At 42.0% G+C, this 16,332-nt stretch overlaps 1 protein-coding gene across 2 annotated transcripts in view; it reads left to right on the forward strand.

The window, feature by feature from the left end:
• Esr1 (estrogen receptor 1) overlaps window positions 1-16,332 on the forward strand; it is a 372,005-nt gene that overhangs the window by 295,699 nt on the left and 59,974 nt on the right. For both annotated transcript variants that reach the window (XM_015996803.3, XM_006978086.4), the window contains exon 6: window positions 14,346-14,484. In XM_015996803.3, the coding sequence (XP_015852289.1) occupies window positions 14,346-14,484 (139 nt within the window). The remainder of the gene's footprint in view (window positions 1-14,345; window positions 14,485-16,332) is intronic.

A 16,332-nucleotide genomic window follows, 5' to 3' on the forward strand; every position in this document is an offset into this window, starting at 1 on the left:
CGCACAGTTTGGAACACTCAGGCTGATGTCAGAAGTCTCTGAAATGCTCCGCAGGTCTGCTTCAGGACAGACGGGGAAATGTATGTTCCCAGCCTCAAGTGCTTGTTATCTTGGCAAATGCAACCAGTCTGCGCTCTTTGAGAGATAACTCCGAATCCCTCCACAGTGGCTGGCCTTCCTGTCCATTTGACAAGCACTTAAAAGGACAGTCTTAGGTACTTTACTTTAGTTTATTAATATTTTTGTCCTTTACCTTGCAATCTACTCTCGGAAACTGGAAAATAATTTCTTTTACTCCCCCGTTTCTCATTTAAGCTGTAATTGATTTCTTTCTGAGCTTGAGAGGGGGGAGAATTAAGTTATAGTTAATACAATTGCTCTTGCTGAATAAAAGAAAAAAGAAAAAAAAAACTAGTTTATCTTCAAGCTATGGTACATCAGAGTAGAAAGCTTCTTTGTCCCTCCCAAGAGGATTGTGACATGAGATATACAGAGTCTCCATAGAATAATTGCAACCAATTCAAGCAGTAATAGAATTGTTTATTTGGGGATGGGGGTTGGTTTTCAGTGTGTTTGGAAAACTGGGAAGCTAGGAGACACTCATAAATTCATCAGCTTCTCCAGAACTCTTCTCAAATGCTTATTGTCATGACAACCATCTCTTCATAAACCAAGGCTCTGCTCGTCATACAGAGGGGGTTGGTGACAGGTTAGTCGTACCATCTGTTTTGTTTTCTCAGAGGGACATTATTTTTGATCCCCAAGTCTGATCCTCAGATATACAAGTCTTGACTCATCTTCCTTTGGGGAGAGAGACACAAATATAATAGTCATTTTGTTTTCTAGTTAAACTATTTCTTCCCTTGCTCTTTATCATATAACTTATTGTTACATGGATTTTAAAATGGTAGTTCTCTCTCTCTCTCTCTCTCTCTCTCTCTCTCTCTCTCTCTCTCTCTCTCTCTCTCTCTCGTATGTGTGCATGTGTGTGTGAGAACAGTCATGCATATTTGAATGTCTTATTCCTGTATGGAATTGTGAAAATGTGATATGAAGCACTTTGAAATGTAATAATACACCTCCAAAAGGAGGTGTGTAAAAAGTAGGAACAAGGCCATCATTTTTGCAGGAAGTAGATGAACTTGTAACTGCTCTTGGATGCTGCTGATGCTGTTTCCAATAGAGGGGCAGCATGCGGTCTGCAATAAGCTCTGAGGGATTTTTTTTTTTTTTTTTTAGTAAACAAGAAGGAGCACAGTTAGTTAGGAAAGGAAAAATTGTCCTCTGATAGAGTTTGGAAATAATTAGCCACACAAAGGAATATGTGCATGAAGGATGTGGCCCAGGATCTCTCTACCCTTTTGCCAAACCTGCAATGACATCACATATTACATTATTATAGAATCTAGGTTTGCAAATTTTAAAGGATGATTACTAGTATTCCTCAAATTAGTTTAGCTGGCAACAGAATTAAAATCTGTTCAGCCTTTGAGGAACAAAAGATATACCCTAGCTGTGAAATTCATGTAGTTAAACTGAACTGATAATTAACAGCTAAGGGAAATGCTACATGAAATCCCTATTCTAGTTAAAATAAAAATAATTTACCTCTTTGCATTATAATTATTTTACATATGCCACAGTTCATAATTGGAAACATCAAGATCTTGGAGTTTGTTTACAGTATATCTCCAATTTTTTGTTCCAAATAGAAATTCTATAATTGTTATTCTAGACCAGATGTAATTTATTTCCATATGCCATTTTTATGACTTTTCTGTTGATGTGTAAACATGATCAAATATTGGCAGAGTGAATAAGATGTAATCACAATATGTTACACACACACACAGACACACACACAAGAGGGGAAGAGGAGACAGAGACAGATACAGAGAGAGAGAGAGAGAGAGAGAGAGAGAGAGAGAGAGAGAGAGAGAGAGAGAGAGAGAGAATATAGATGATTAAACAGTAAACATGGGACAATGTCCAAAGCAGAAAAGACTGTTAAGAAACTTTTGAAGTATGGTCCAAATGCACTTAAGAAGTTAAGTCTAATAATTTCTCAAAGGAACATTACAAGAAGTGTGATCCTGAAATAGAATTCTGGATTGACGTCCCAAGACCAGCAGTAGTTAAATTTGAACCTGTTTTTACTCTAGGTTCAATAGCCTATGATAATATGTCTAAGGACTTGTCATCAGAATATCTACCATTGGCATTTAATTTATATCTTATATATGCATTTACATGAAAGGTCTGAAAGGTCCAGGAAGGGCATCTAGATATCTGTTGAATTTTCTCTTTCTGTTTAAGATAAAATTAGGAATAAGTGGAACTGCCACAAACAGTACCATATCTACTTATTTTAGATGTACCATAAACCTATCATCTCTAAATATGTGGGTGTACAAATGACTCAGATTGAATGATACAGTTTTCTGTCTTGTTCTGAAGGAACCAATAATGATGTCACAATGGCCTTCAGTATGTGATATAAAAGAATACATGATACCATATTTTGACAACAGAGCCAAGATTTGGAAGTTTAGGGGGTGAGAAGATGGCTCCTTTGGCAAAATGCTTGCTGAGCAAGCATGAAGACCTGATGTTAGAGATTCAGCATTCAGTAAAAAGCTGGGGATGATGATGCACACTATTATTATTATTATTGTTATTATTATTATTACCATTATTATTGTGTGTGTGCATAACAAATATATGTGAGTGCCCACATACCACAGTGCATTATGGAAATCAGAAAACAACTTTACAGGGTCAGTGAGATGGCTCATCAGGTACAGGTACTTGCCACACAAACCTGACTTTGGGTTCCTGGAACCCACCTGAAGTGGAAAGGAGAAATTTGACCTAAATTCCTGTTTTTCTCAAATTAATTGGCTGTTATGCTAAATGTGATGCTGTGGGCTGTTCTGTATGCTGTGAACAATGTGTTGCTATGATTGATTGATAAATAAAATGCTGATTGGCCAGTAGCCAGGCAGGAAGTATAGGCGATACAGGAAGAGAGGAGAATTCTGGGAAGCAGGAGGCTGAGGTGGAGAGACCCTACCAGCCACCGTGATGAGAAGCAGATATTAAGATAGAGGTAAGCCACAAGCCATGTGGCAACTTATAGATCAACAGAAATGGGTTAATTTAAGATAGATAGCAAGAAGCCTGCCATGGCCATACAGTTTGTAAGTAATATAAGTCTCTGTGTGTTTACTTGGGTCTGAGCAGCTGCAGGAGCTGGGTGGACATAGGAATACTCCAGCTATAATGTGATGTAGTTTTTGTGTTGTTTCTGTTGGTAGGTATTGAAGCCATGGCCTTATGTGGGCTAAGCAAGCCCTCCCCCTTTAAGCTTCGTCTCCAGCCCCGTGACATGGTTTTAGAATACCAGCTTGGGGATGGCACTTCCTGCTCTGGTACTGGGTTTGCTTGCCATTTGCCTGTAGAGCATCACTTGATCTCTCAAGGTGAGCAGTCCCTGGGCAAGTCTTTTTCTGTCTGTCCCAAGGCAAGTGAAGAGTACCAAACAGAGTGGAAGAATGTTAAGCTCCATAGAAACTGTCTCCTCCTCCAGTGGGAGTGCGAAGACTGCTGCGTCCTGGGGACAGCTAACATAATGAAATGTTTTGGATTCGATAAAACCTTAAATATGCTCTCTTTTCTCATTTTTTTTTCTACATACATATTAGGCAAAATATAATCCACGTGACTTTGTTCCCTTTGCTTTAAAATCTTGAGAAGTGTTGTTTCGTAAGAGCTGTTTGATGTCCGGGAAGTCTTTTATCCTTTTTATTACATTATTTTTTATGTGTATGCACACATAAAAATTAAAGGAGACAGAAAACAAACTATGATATCATGAAGCAGAGCCAATATGAATGCTCAATTGGAATTAGAGATTCTACATCTAGTGTATTTTAAAACATTTCTCTTAGTATTCGTAGGCTGTCAGATGGGGTATGGGAGAAAGTAGTCACTCTAGTACCCTGGGACATCTGCTAAATCCCTTATTTTGTAGTAACCTAACTGGTAGATCAGTCCCTCTGCATTATACACATGGGAAGAGCTTTAAGCATCTTAACTCTGAGTGTGTCTACATTTTACAGATCGGAAGTGATTTCAGAGATCTCAAGAATAAGCAGAATAGGGAGCCAGGTCTCCTTGAATTTTCAGTTCATAGTCTTTTCATAACTTCTGCCCTTCTCTTTCTGCTGGGGCTGGGTGGGTGGTACCTGGGGGTGTTGTCTCCAGATAGTCAAAAAGTCACATGTTTGGAAGAGACTTACAAAAAATATAGTCATCAAGGATGAGGGTGAGTATAGCCACAAGAATGAGAGCCTTGTAGAAGGAAGGCAGAGAACACAGCAGTGGTGGTGTGGGGGAACTCTGGCATTTTGAGTCACAAAATTTAAAATAAGTGGTTATCTATTCTATTGTTTATTTGCATGTTTTATTTATTTTATTCTTAATGGTGGTAGGTATTTGATAAAAGTTTTGTATGACCTTGACTTAAATGATAAAATTAATTTCTTCCTGTTAATTTATTTTTAAAGATTTATTTCATATATTTGGTTATGTTGTACATGTGTCTGTCTGGGTGTGGATATGTGCATGTGAATGTAATGCCTGCACAATTCCAGAAAGAACATTGGGTCCCCTGAATCTGTTTTACAGGGTGCTGCCCTGTTTGGATGCTGGGAACTGAACTCTAGTCCTCTGCAAGAGCAGCAAGCACTTAGCCACTGAGTTATCTCTTCAGTCCCCAAACTCACTTCTTACAAATTAAATTCTCAATACTTATGCTATTGCTTATGCATTTTAAAGTGTTAGGGAATGGAATTCACCACTCTAATGGGCTACCATGGTATTTTGCATAAGAGAACATTCAAGAATATTTTTGAAGTGAACGAAGGGTATATTCCACTGCACCATGGGGCCAGTAAACTATGGTATGGCATTAACTCACTATTTTCTGGATTAAAATATGAAATGTAGACTGTGAAGACTACTTGTCATGTGATCTCAGGGTCTTCTGATAGGCTCTGTTCTACAGCATTCTCCCAGAAAGTCCAGTCCTATCCACCAAGTCCTTCTTATCAAAGGGAAAAATATGAATTATTCATTTCTTCCTCCATCAAAAAGTATTGCATGACAGGAAATACAGCAGGCGGTTTCATAGCTGACATTTTAGAGAACATCACAGTCGTATCACTGAGAACATGATTAATTCATTTGAAGGTCAGGAAGCTAGTAGATTTACTGAGGGACTCAACCACCTGGCTTTTAGTTTTGTAGACAGCTCCTCTCTGAGGAAAGGCTACTCTTTCATTTATACATGGTGTGTGTTGTATCTCTGTAGGTTGTGCTTCGTGTGGCTGGTGAGTTTTTCTCTTCGCTGTGACAGGATGCCTGACCGAAACTACTACAGAGAAAGAGAATTACTTAGGTTCACGGTTGAGGAAACATTACTCCATTGTGGCCGGGAAGGCTTGGTGGCTGGAGAGACTAGAATTTAGAACTTAGCATGTGGCAGGGGCACCTCTCGGCACACTTGTTATATTTTGGTTCATGAGGAAGCAAAGAGCTAGAGATGGAACCAGAAGTGGACATCACATTCAAAACCTACTTCTGCTAAGTAGTTTCCATGCCCCAGTGCCTCCGTGGCTTCACAAAACAGTGCTACCATCTAGGGACCGGGTGTTCCAATACATAACCCTGTGGCGGACAGTTTATATCCAAATGATAAAGTTTTTTTTAAGATTTATTTTTGCCAGGCAGCAGTGGTGCATGCCTTTAATCCCAGCACTTGGGAGGCACAGCAAGGCAGATCTCTGTGAGATCGAGGCCAGCCTGGTCTATAGAGTGAGATCCAGGACAGGCACCAAAACTACATGGAGAAACCCTTATTTTTATTTATGTGTATGTTTGCATGTCTGCCTTGCTCTCTGTGAGTATGTGCACATCTGTGCACATGCATGTAGATGCCTGAGGAGGTCAGAAGAGGGTGCTGGAGCTGGAGTTGCATGCAGTTGTGAGATGCTTCCTGCAGGTGTTGAGTATCTAATTATGGTCCCCTGCCAGAGCCGTAAGTGCTTTTAATAATGAAGTCATCTCTCCAACCCCTCAAATGATTACATTTGAGACTGGGCCACACTGGCAGATGCAGGTCACTCGGGGCAGGCTGTGAGGGCTCTAGATTAGCCCCAACTCCAGTGGGAGCTCTCTGCTTCCTGATCTACCGTGCTGTGAAGAGAGACACGGCTGCCTGCTCCTGCCGCCGCCACAAACTCTACGGTGCCATCTACAGCGTGATAGATTATAACTTCAGAAAGCGGAAGACAACATAAACCTTCCTCATGGCCCGGGAATGAGAAAGGTGGATGGTACCCACCTCCCAAAGGGCTTCCGTTTTTCCTTAAGTCTCTATAGTTTGCATGTCATGAAGTGAAGAAATCTGAGCCCTTAGTTTTCCTGAAGAGCCACTTCAGTTTTCATTTATTCCAAGACAGCATAGAGCCTTATACATATGGAGATTAGCCGTTTTACCTAAGGTTCTTTGTACAGTTTGATATCATTTCTAAGAACCCGGCCATAGTCAGTAAGGGAGGGCAAGGCCTGGAGCATTTCTTTTTGTGCCAAGGCAAGTTTACGTAATTTCTATAGCAGTGTATGGCAAGCCACAGTGGAGCAGAAGACTCCAGATCTTGTAAAGCTGCAGGAAAAGGCTTAGACACACCTCAGATATTTTTAGCACACTAGTGTGTACGCTTTAATGTGCTTGTATGTGTGTATATGGACCTGTGGAGTCCGGTGGACGTCCTCAGATGTCATCCTCGGGAGCACCATCTACCTTCTTTGAGACAATATCTCATTGGCCTGGAGCTCACAAATTAAGCTAGACTAGCTGGCCAAGGAGTGTCAGGGATCCTCCTGTCTTTTCCTCCTCAGTACTGGGAGTACGAGTACCTGCCTCCACAGCTCCATATTTCAGTAAGTTCTAGAGACTGAACTCTGTTCCTTATGCTTGCAAGGCAAGCCCTGACTGACTGAAGCATCCTTCCATCTCACTGTATACTTCTTTCATAGTCAAAAGTAAGGGAGCAAGGGGAAAGTGCCTTGGAGGGGAAACAGTTACTGGTTAGTGGAAGACAGGAGCAGGGGTGTCTTTACTTGGTGTGTGTTAGTCAGGTTCCTGCCAGAGTGACAAAATCTACTTCAAATGCAGAAGGACTTCTTTTGGCTCAGGGTTTCATGGTTTCCATGCTTGGCTGGCTCTGTTGCTTTGGATCTAAGATGAGATGAAGTATCAGGGTGGGGTGATACTGTGTTCCCCAATATATTGTGCACCATAATAAACTTATCTGGGGTCAGAGAACGGAACAGCCACTAGACAGACATAGAGGCCAGAAAATGGTGGCACTCACGCCTTTAATTCTAGCATTCAGGAGGCAGAGATCCATCCGGATCTCTGTGAGTTCAAGGCCACACTGGAAACAGCCAGGCATGGTGACACACGCCTTTAATCCCAGAAAAACCAGCCTTTAATCCCAGGAAGTGATGGCAGGAGCAGAAAGGTATATAAGGCTTGAGGACCAGGAACTAGAATCTTGTTAAGCTTTTGGCTTTTAGCAGCAGTTCAGCTGAGAGCCATTTGGATGAGGACACAGAGGCTTCCAGTTTGAGCAAACAAGATCAGCTGAGAAATTGGCGAGGTGAGGTTAGCTGTGGCTGGTTCTGTTTCTCTGATCTTCCAGCATTCACCCCAATACCTGGCTTCAGGTTTGATTGTATTAATAAGACCTTGTAAGATTTGTGCTACATCAGGGTATTGGGAGATTGTAGTGGGGGAGTGTGTTCCCCTTGTGATGGAGGGGGGAACAGAGGGTTGGGCCTGGGGATAGAATTTAGTTCCCAAAGGCATGCCTTAAGAATCTGTTCCTGCCAGGCAGTGGTGGTGCACACCTTTAACCCCAGCACTCAGGAGGCAGAGCCAGGCATATCTCTGTGAGTTTGAGGTAAGCCTGGTCTACAGAGTGAGATCCAGGACAGACACCAAAACAACACAGAGAAACCCTGTCTTGAAAAAACAAAAACAAACAGAATCTACTCCCTTCAAACAGGTCTTACCTCTTGTGTTTCTACCCATTCCCAGTAGTCCATTAGCTTACAGACATACCAACATTCAGTCTATTCATGCAGTCAGAGTTCACGATTCAATTACTTCCCCCAAGTCCATTTCTGGCAGCTAAGCCTTTAGCACATGGCCTTTAAAGGACATTTTAGGTTCGAACAATAATAACTGGTCTAGAAAGAATTATCTGATTTATACATGGATGGCATCTTCCTTAGCTGTAACATTGCTTGTTCAGGGGTGGGGATAGATGTCTTGAGGCATCCCTGTTTGTTTTCAGTATATCACATCTTTGATGACTTTATTACTAGGCCTGTGAATATCGACCTATGTTCCCTAGACTCAGGAAAAGGCCAGTGTTATCATTAATCTTTGTTTTTATTTTATAAAATAAAAATTCTGAGTATTGTTTCAGCCTTATTTCAATAATCTATACTTAAATACTTTTTATTCTTATGTGTGGATATGTGTGTATGTCATATGTACCTATGTGTATGTGTGTTCCCATGTGAGTGGGCACATTTATGTGCAGGTGATGTGCACGTGTATGTGTAGGCTGGAGATTGACATAGAGATGTCGTCTTGATAGCTCCTCATGTGTGTGTGTGTGTGTGTGTGTGTGTGTAGGGTATATTGGGTCTCTCACATGAACTTGGAGATTGTCAATTCAGCTAGTCTAGCTACCAGTTTTCCCAGGAGATCCCTGCCCCATCCCTGCCCCATCCTCCCATGTGCCAGAATTATTGGCAGGCTGTCACACCCACCTGGCATTTATGTGGGTACTGGAGATACGAACTCTGGTATTCATGCTTTCATGGCAAATGCTTTATTATTGAGCAGTCTCTCCAGCCCCATCGTTACTAATGCTGTGGATTCTCAGGAAAAGATTATGGATTAACCTCCGCTGTTACTGTGTGGACATCTGTCTTGGCTATCTTCACTCGTAGCCTACAGAGCTATAAACCCCATCTTTCTATTGATGATGTTTTGAAGCCTTCAGAAAATAGAGGCTTACTTTTCAAATGTCTCTTAGCAGATCTACTTGACACATTTTTTGTGTTCTTAAGGGAAATGGGACAAGGAATTGAAACATGATGTCTATAAAACATTGGCCATATACATACATACATACACACACACACATATATGTATGTATGTATAATCATTGGTTATGAGCTAAAAATACTCCTGGCTATTTGTCTCACATCATAAATGTATTTAGTTCCTGTGTGGACCAAATAATATGAGACCAGTATGTTGGAAGGAAGGAGAGGCTCCATGGAATGACTTCTCTTGACAATACACACATTCTTTGAGGAGGTTAACTGACAATCTCCTTGGCAAGATCCTCCAAACTCTCTCTGAGGAACTTGCAGATGGCACTTTGTGACAGGTCTAATAATCCTTGTCTGCAGGCTGTGTGCACAGCTGGAAACCGTAATTAAACAGAATTACAGATGTCTACACTTCACAGAAAACCCCCGCAATCCTACTGGCCTCTGACTCAAAGTATTACTAACAGGCATATTCACAATCACCCTATTCAAATGGTACATATAGTTATAGGGAACTTCTCTGACTCCCCAAAAGTCACTGTAACTGCCAAGCCTACATAGTAATACCATTTTGAAATCAGAGTTGAAGAATATGATCCTGTTTAAAGGCATTTGGTTTTCCACAGTTGTTTGGCTGCACAACCCACTGCAGTTCTGAACATGTGTGGGGGTATGTTCAGCCGCAACCTATATGAGTTTTGGAATAATTCATCCTAAGTTTAATCATGGCTGACAATAACACATGTTGACTATGTTTTTGTACATGCACCAAAAAAGTAAATATCCCAAGAATTAAGAATCAAACAAAGAAAGTAGGAAGGAAGGAGAGAGAGAGAGAGAGAGAGAGAGAGAGAGAGAGAGAGAGAGAGAGAGAGAGAGAGAGAGAGAGAGAGAGAACCTTGCTTTTGAGTGTTAACATTTCTGAGGGTAAATTTAATTTACAGGAAAGCTCATGTTAGTTTTAAGAAACTTAATCAAAACATTCAAGAGATGGATTCAGGAATTAGAACTTCTCTGAGGGCTGTCACCCTGTGTTCTGCTGCTTTGGTTTGTTTTATAGGATATGGGAGCAAGAAAGAGAAGCAAGTAATGTGACATGATCTTGCTTCTCCCAAGCCAGGCTGCTCTACATTGACCCAGTAATCTCTAGATTACTACCTGCCTGCCTGTACCTGTACCTGCCTGTAGCTGGAGAGTTTTTTCTCCAGGTCCCACCAAGGCCCTGCAGTCTGACAGCCCACTTATAAAATAAACACACAGACGCTTGTATTATTTAAACTGTTTGGCCAAATGGCTCAGGCTTCTTGCTATCTGTTCTTATATCTTAAATTAATCCATTTCTATAAATCTATACCTTGCCACGTGGCTCATGGCTTACCAGCATCTTCACATGCTGCTTGTCATGGCAGCAGCTGGTAGTATTCCCTCCACCCCCACACCCTCACCCTGCCTTCCTGTTCTTTCTTTTCTCCTCTCTGTTAGTCCCACCTATACTTCCTGCCTGGCCACTGGCCAATCAGTGTTTTATTTATTGACCAATCAGAGCAATTTGACATACAGACCATCCCACAGCACCTGCCAGCGATCCCTGCTCCCTTTCCTCCAAGCAGACCTCAGACCAAATCCTGCAGCCCAACCACTAAGACTTTTCTTAAGAGCAGATGCACCCTTCCTTATTTTGGTAGCCACCAGTCCTGAGTCACATGAATGGAATCTGCTCTGGCCAATGGAAAGACATCTACTCTGATAAAGACTACACTGTTAGGGACTTTGGAATGGCTCAGTGTGGTAGTGAATGGTGTGATGGATTAGAGATTTTTAAAAACAGGATTGGATAAAAATCACATAGTTTGTGTTTCTAGTAGATAAACAACGTAGCAGGACTTAGACATGCAGGTATAATTAACCCAAATACACGGTACCAAGAAGATCGGGTGGTAAATTTGGAAAGATTCTTTATAGTAGGGAAATACAAATATAAACAGCGCCCGTGTGATGCCTGTGTACCTCCACTGGCCTCTTTCAAATGAAAATGACTGGGCTAGCAAGTCAGCTCAGCATGCACAGGTGCTTACTGCTAAGCTTGTCATGTTGGGTTGGATCCCCAGAGCCCCTGCGGTAGAAGAGACCTGACAAACTGTCCTCTGACCTCCGTATGTGTGCTGCGGCACTCCCACGCGCGCATCAGCGTGCACGTGGTGTTTGTGTGCAAAGATAAGTAAGTGGGAGAAGAATCATGGATTTGAAACGGCTTGGTGAGTGGGGGTGAGGACAGCAGCTGGGGCTCGAGAGACTACTGGCGGGTGTAAAAAGCGATACACCCCTTTGGCCAAGCCTTGCTAGCTCCCCGCAACCACGGTGCTCTTCGACATTTGCGCAAGGGCAGTTGAAAGCACCCATGCATCCAGCGACTTGTTCAAACACTGCCTGTGACAGATTTAGTAGCAATAGCCAAAAGGTGGGAACGATCCAAATGCCCAGTGTGTTACCTGTTTGTAGGGTATGTCTATGTGATGGAGTAGCATTCTATGCACACCAAAGAACAGCCATTTCCCCCTTTTTTTATTAAGTATTTTTTTTTATTCATTTTACATACCAGTCAAAGATCCTCCTCTTCCCTCCTCATACCCCTGCAGCCTCCTGCTCCCAATCCACCCCCAATTCCCTCCTATAAGAAGGTAGTAAGGCTTCCTATAGGGAGGTACCTTTAGTAGAGGCAGGTAGAACAGCCATTCTTATATCAACATGGCACAGATGAGTCTTAATGAAGAAGTCGGAAAGGGGGTGAGAGACTATTAGGAACCGGCCCTGTGTATCAATAGCAGGAATAGAAAGGAGACGAAGATGTTGTGTGACTTCTCAGGTCTTGATGATGTTTGAGAATGAAGTGATGGTAATGAATGAAGTGATCCCGAGGTCTGTGTGTGGCTGAAGTCTCTATGTGAATTGTCACCAAGTAAGTCAGGATTATGTGAAATATGGCACTTCATGAAATGTATAAGAAGTCACAAGCTAATGGTTTGGTGCTGAGGTTTGGGCAACTCTCAAGAATGCCCAAGAAAAATATCTGCCAGGTAAGTCATATACTGACAGTTCACTTCTTAGTTAATGTCTCAGTTAGGGTTTTTATTGCTGTGAACACCATGATCAAAAGCATCTTGGGAAGGAAACACTTTATTTCATCTTGTACTTTCGGGTCACAGTCCATCACTGAGGACCTCAAGCAGGACAGGAACCAGGAGGCAGGAACTGAAACAGAGGACATGAACAAGACGAGTGTGGCTAACTGACTTGTTTCTCATGGCTCTCTCAGCCTCCTTTCTTAGAGCACCCAGGACCACCAGCCCAGGGATGGCACCACACATCAGTCATGGTCCTCCCACATCAATCATCACTCAAGACAATGGTTCACAGGCTTGCTCACAGGATGATCTAGCTGGAGGCATTTTCTCAATTAAGATCTCCTCTTCCCAGATATGTCTAAGATAGTGTCAAGTTGACAAAAGCACACCAGCACTGTTAATAAGAATAGATCCTAACAGAGGACAGCGACATTAATGGAACACAAAGAAGACAGCATCAATAATGAAGGATGTCCACAGCCATTCTCCAGGATCAGTGAGAACAAGCAGTTGAAGAGGAGGAGAAGGAAAAAGAGAGTGAAGGGATGCCTGCTTGTAAAGAGCAGGACAGAGTTGGGCAGACTCCCTGAATACTGCTTAATTCCAAATCCTGTCACTCTGGCATCTCTGTGGCTGGACTTACTGAGTCACCTGATCCAAACTTCTGCAGCAAAGCTCAGAAAAGGTCGTGTCACTGATGGTCAAAAGCACCAGCCCTGAAGATTTCTGTTCCGAGTTTTTGTGGGATTCCTGACAGTAGGGGTGGAATGTCTTCGACTCTTTGCCTACCCTTGGGACCCTTCTCCTTCTACTGGGTTGCCTCATCCAGCCATGATGGGAGGGTTTGTGGCTGGTATTACTGCATTTTGCTGTCCCACATTCAGTTGGTATCCCTGGTAGGCCTGCTCTTTTCTGGGGGGAGGCAGGGGGAGTTGATCTGGGGGAGAGGGGAGGGGAGGGGCACTGTGAGGAGGGGAAGGAGGAGAAGCTGTGATCAGCATGTATTGTATGAGAGAAGAATGGGAAAAAAGACACATAAACTCTCAGAGCATCCATGAAATAGGAATGTCGGCTCCTAGCTGTTCAGGTTGTTGTGTGAATAAAGATGAAAAGAGCTGGCTACAGAAAGCACTTAGCGTCGCCTCTAACCCACAGTGAGGGACTTAAAAACTTGTCTCTCCCCTCCATTGTGTCCTTCCCACTTGTTTTTCCAAATTTGTCTCATCGCCTTCTTCCTCCTCTTCGTGATGCTTAGGCATCTACTGTCATTAGCAGTTAGAAAAAAAAAAACTTTATAATCTCCTAATCAGCCACTGGAAAACAAGAGCACACATCAGTGGTTTCTCCAAGGAGTAATTGTAACGTTGCTTTTAGTCATCTGATTCGTTCTCCGAGTGATTTATGGGCGTGTGTTGCTTCATTAGTCTTTGTTTTACATTTTATGAAAAAAGATTATGGCTCGGCAATAAAATGAAGAAATAACTGATGACTATGGTACTATCTGTGTCCCAATTTCTGCTTAGTTAAATAATTTAAGTTTATAGCACTTAAGTGTTTTCAACTAAATAAAAATGAGCAACAATAGCTATGTAAAGTTACTTGATATGCCTAAGTAGAATTTATTTACTAAGTACAAATTTTATAGACAGAGAAGTGGGTTGTATAAGTGCAGGTATTTTTGCAGATATGACATTAAGACATTAAAAAAAATCCCTTAAAGTCAGTGGAAACTCATTAACAGAGCTAGATTTTTACAAAATACTTACTTTTCCCATGAAGTATAACTCTGTTTGTCTCACCTTCCTTTTCCTTGTATTGTGTAGGCATCTACCCTGTTGTCTTTCACAGTTAAAAAAGCTTTAAGCTCCTATTTGGCCATTAGAAATAAAGGCACACATCAGTGGTTTTTCTTTATTCTATTTACCAAAAAGCAGTCCGCTAGTCCAAATTCCAAGTCACATTCATGTCACCAGTGATGAATATGTTCCCTGAACACTAAGTGGGGCTTTCCATGTATTGCAGGCTTTGGAGACTTAAATCTCCACGATCAGGTCCACCTCCTGGAGTGTGCCTGGCTGGAGATCCTGATGATTGGCCTCATCTGGCGCTCCATGGAACACCCAGGAAAGCTTCTGTTTGCACCTAACTTGCTCCTGGACAGGTGAGTGTCCCAACTGTGGTCTGGAGAAGCAGATCTGTTATAACCACTAATTCGTTTCCAAAGCTCTGTGATTCCACACTCCGTGGAACTTCAAAGAGTCATACAGTTACGTTTACTTAACGAATGCATATCTCTAGGGGAGGCACAGTGGACATGTTCATGGAAAGCTAAGGCTAGCTGTTTGCTTGCCATTGTCTCGGAATAACTCTAGTGTCTCCCATACAAACACGTAACTATAAACTAGAAGGTTCCAATTCTACCTTTATCTTGTTACGTTAAAAAAAATTACACAATATTTTGGTGCCTTTACACCCAAACCACAATGACCTTTCCATTTCTTTCTCTAATTTTTCCATCATTAAAGTGAGGAAATTTGGCCTCACTTTAAGAGTTCTGAAGGGCACTAGCAGTTCTAGGAATTATTTTCAGCTTTCAGCTACCCGGTTTAACATATTACACCGGGTTCCCTTGGACTGTGGTCCTGGATGCTTTTCTTTTTTGATCATTTCTTAGAGTAATAGGATGTAGATCTTATTATTTAAAGCAGCCACCATCAATGGAGTCCTTGCCCGGCATCAGCTGCAATGCTAAGTGATTTATTTCCCAATTGCCTCATGTAGTCACCACAGCACCCCGAGGAGGCAGGAACCTTCTCATCCTCATTTTACCCAAGAAGCCACAGTCTCTACACCTATCAAGACTCCTGGAGCAAAGCTATCACAAGACTTAAGTGAGAGAGAACAGTGCAAATCCCTGATCTCCGCTTTATTATATATTCATTAAGCTTTAGGAAACCTTGATGATTTTTTTCCTAGAAAGGGATCCTACTGACCATAGAATGTTTTCCCCAAACGTGGAGAGAGGCTACTGGTCTTGCTCCCTAGAACTACATTTATACTGTGTTCTGTCAGACTGTAGAGGATGTCTTTGTAACGGTAGATCAGCTCCCCACTTCTATCCCTCTCTACCCTCTTCTGTCTCTCCTCTTTCTTAATTTTTTTTTCCTTTTTCTTGCCTTATCATTTTCCCCCCTTTTTGACATCAAGACTGGCATGTGCCCTCAGTGTTTAGGCTTCCAGGTGTTCATAAGCTTGGTGAATGCCTTTCTTGTCCTTATCCCTCTTCTTAGGTTCTTAATGTTTAATGAGTAAGAATACTCATAAAACATTGCATTTTGAATATGGAAGACCCCTCACTTTGCCTCACCCCCAAAACCCATAGTACCCATGAAGTGATACTCCCTAGTATTGCAGTAAATCCTTTTCACTCACTTAATTTCTTTCCTTTCCATGTATTTCTGTTGTGATTAATTCCCCCATTGTATCTCACAGAAATATGAATAACTGTAAGTTTACATCTTTATTTATTTCCACCTTAAAAAAATCCAGAGTTGGAGTTTTAAGTCCTTCTAGATAGGTGTTCTCAACCTCTTCTTCGTTAGCATCCAGGGCCATTCTTTCTTGGGGTTGGAACCTGTTTTATGTATTACAGGGTTTTGGTAACACTCCTGGAAGCTATCTCCTAGACCCTGGTAGCATCCCATCCCTCGTATGACAAGATTTCATACGTTCAGACACTTTTAGATGTTTCCTGTCTGTGACAGGGAGTGGGTGGAGGCCAAATTTTTGTTGAAAACCCAGCTTCACTAGACAGTCCTATGTCACTGTCCTGCACACCGTGGAGACCCATCCCCAACACCGGATGCATCTTCTTTCTTATTCATTCTCATTCTTCGTTTTTCTCTTCTATCGTGGTGACATCACCATGTAGACAAATAATAGCTCCTGCCTCTTCCCTTACCAAGTTGTCCAGCCACCTGTCAAGTTTTTCTCTGAACAGCTTCTGGAT

The sequence above is a fragment of the Peromyscus maniculatus genome, chromosome 16 (assembly GCF_049852395.1).
Source record: "Peromyscus maniculatus bairdii isolate BWxNUB_F1_BW_parent chromosome 16, HU_Pman_BW_mat_3.1, whole genome shotgun sequence".
NCBI lineage: Eukaryota > Metazoa > Chordata > Mammalia > Rodentia > Cricetidae > Peromyscus > Peromyscus maniculatus.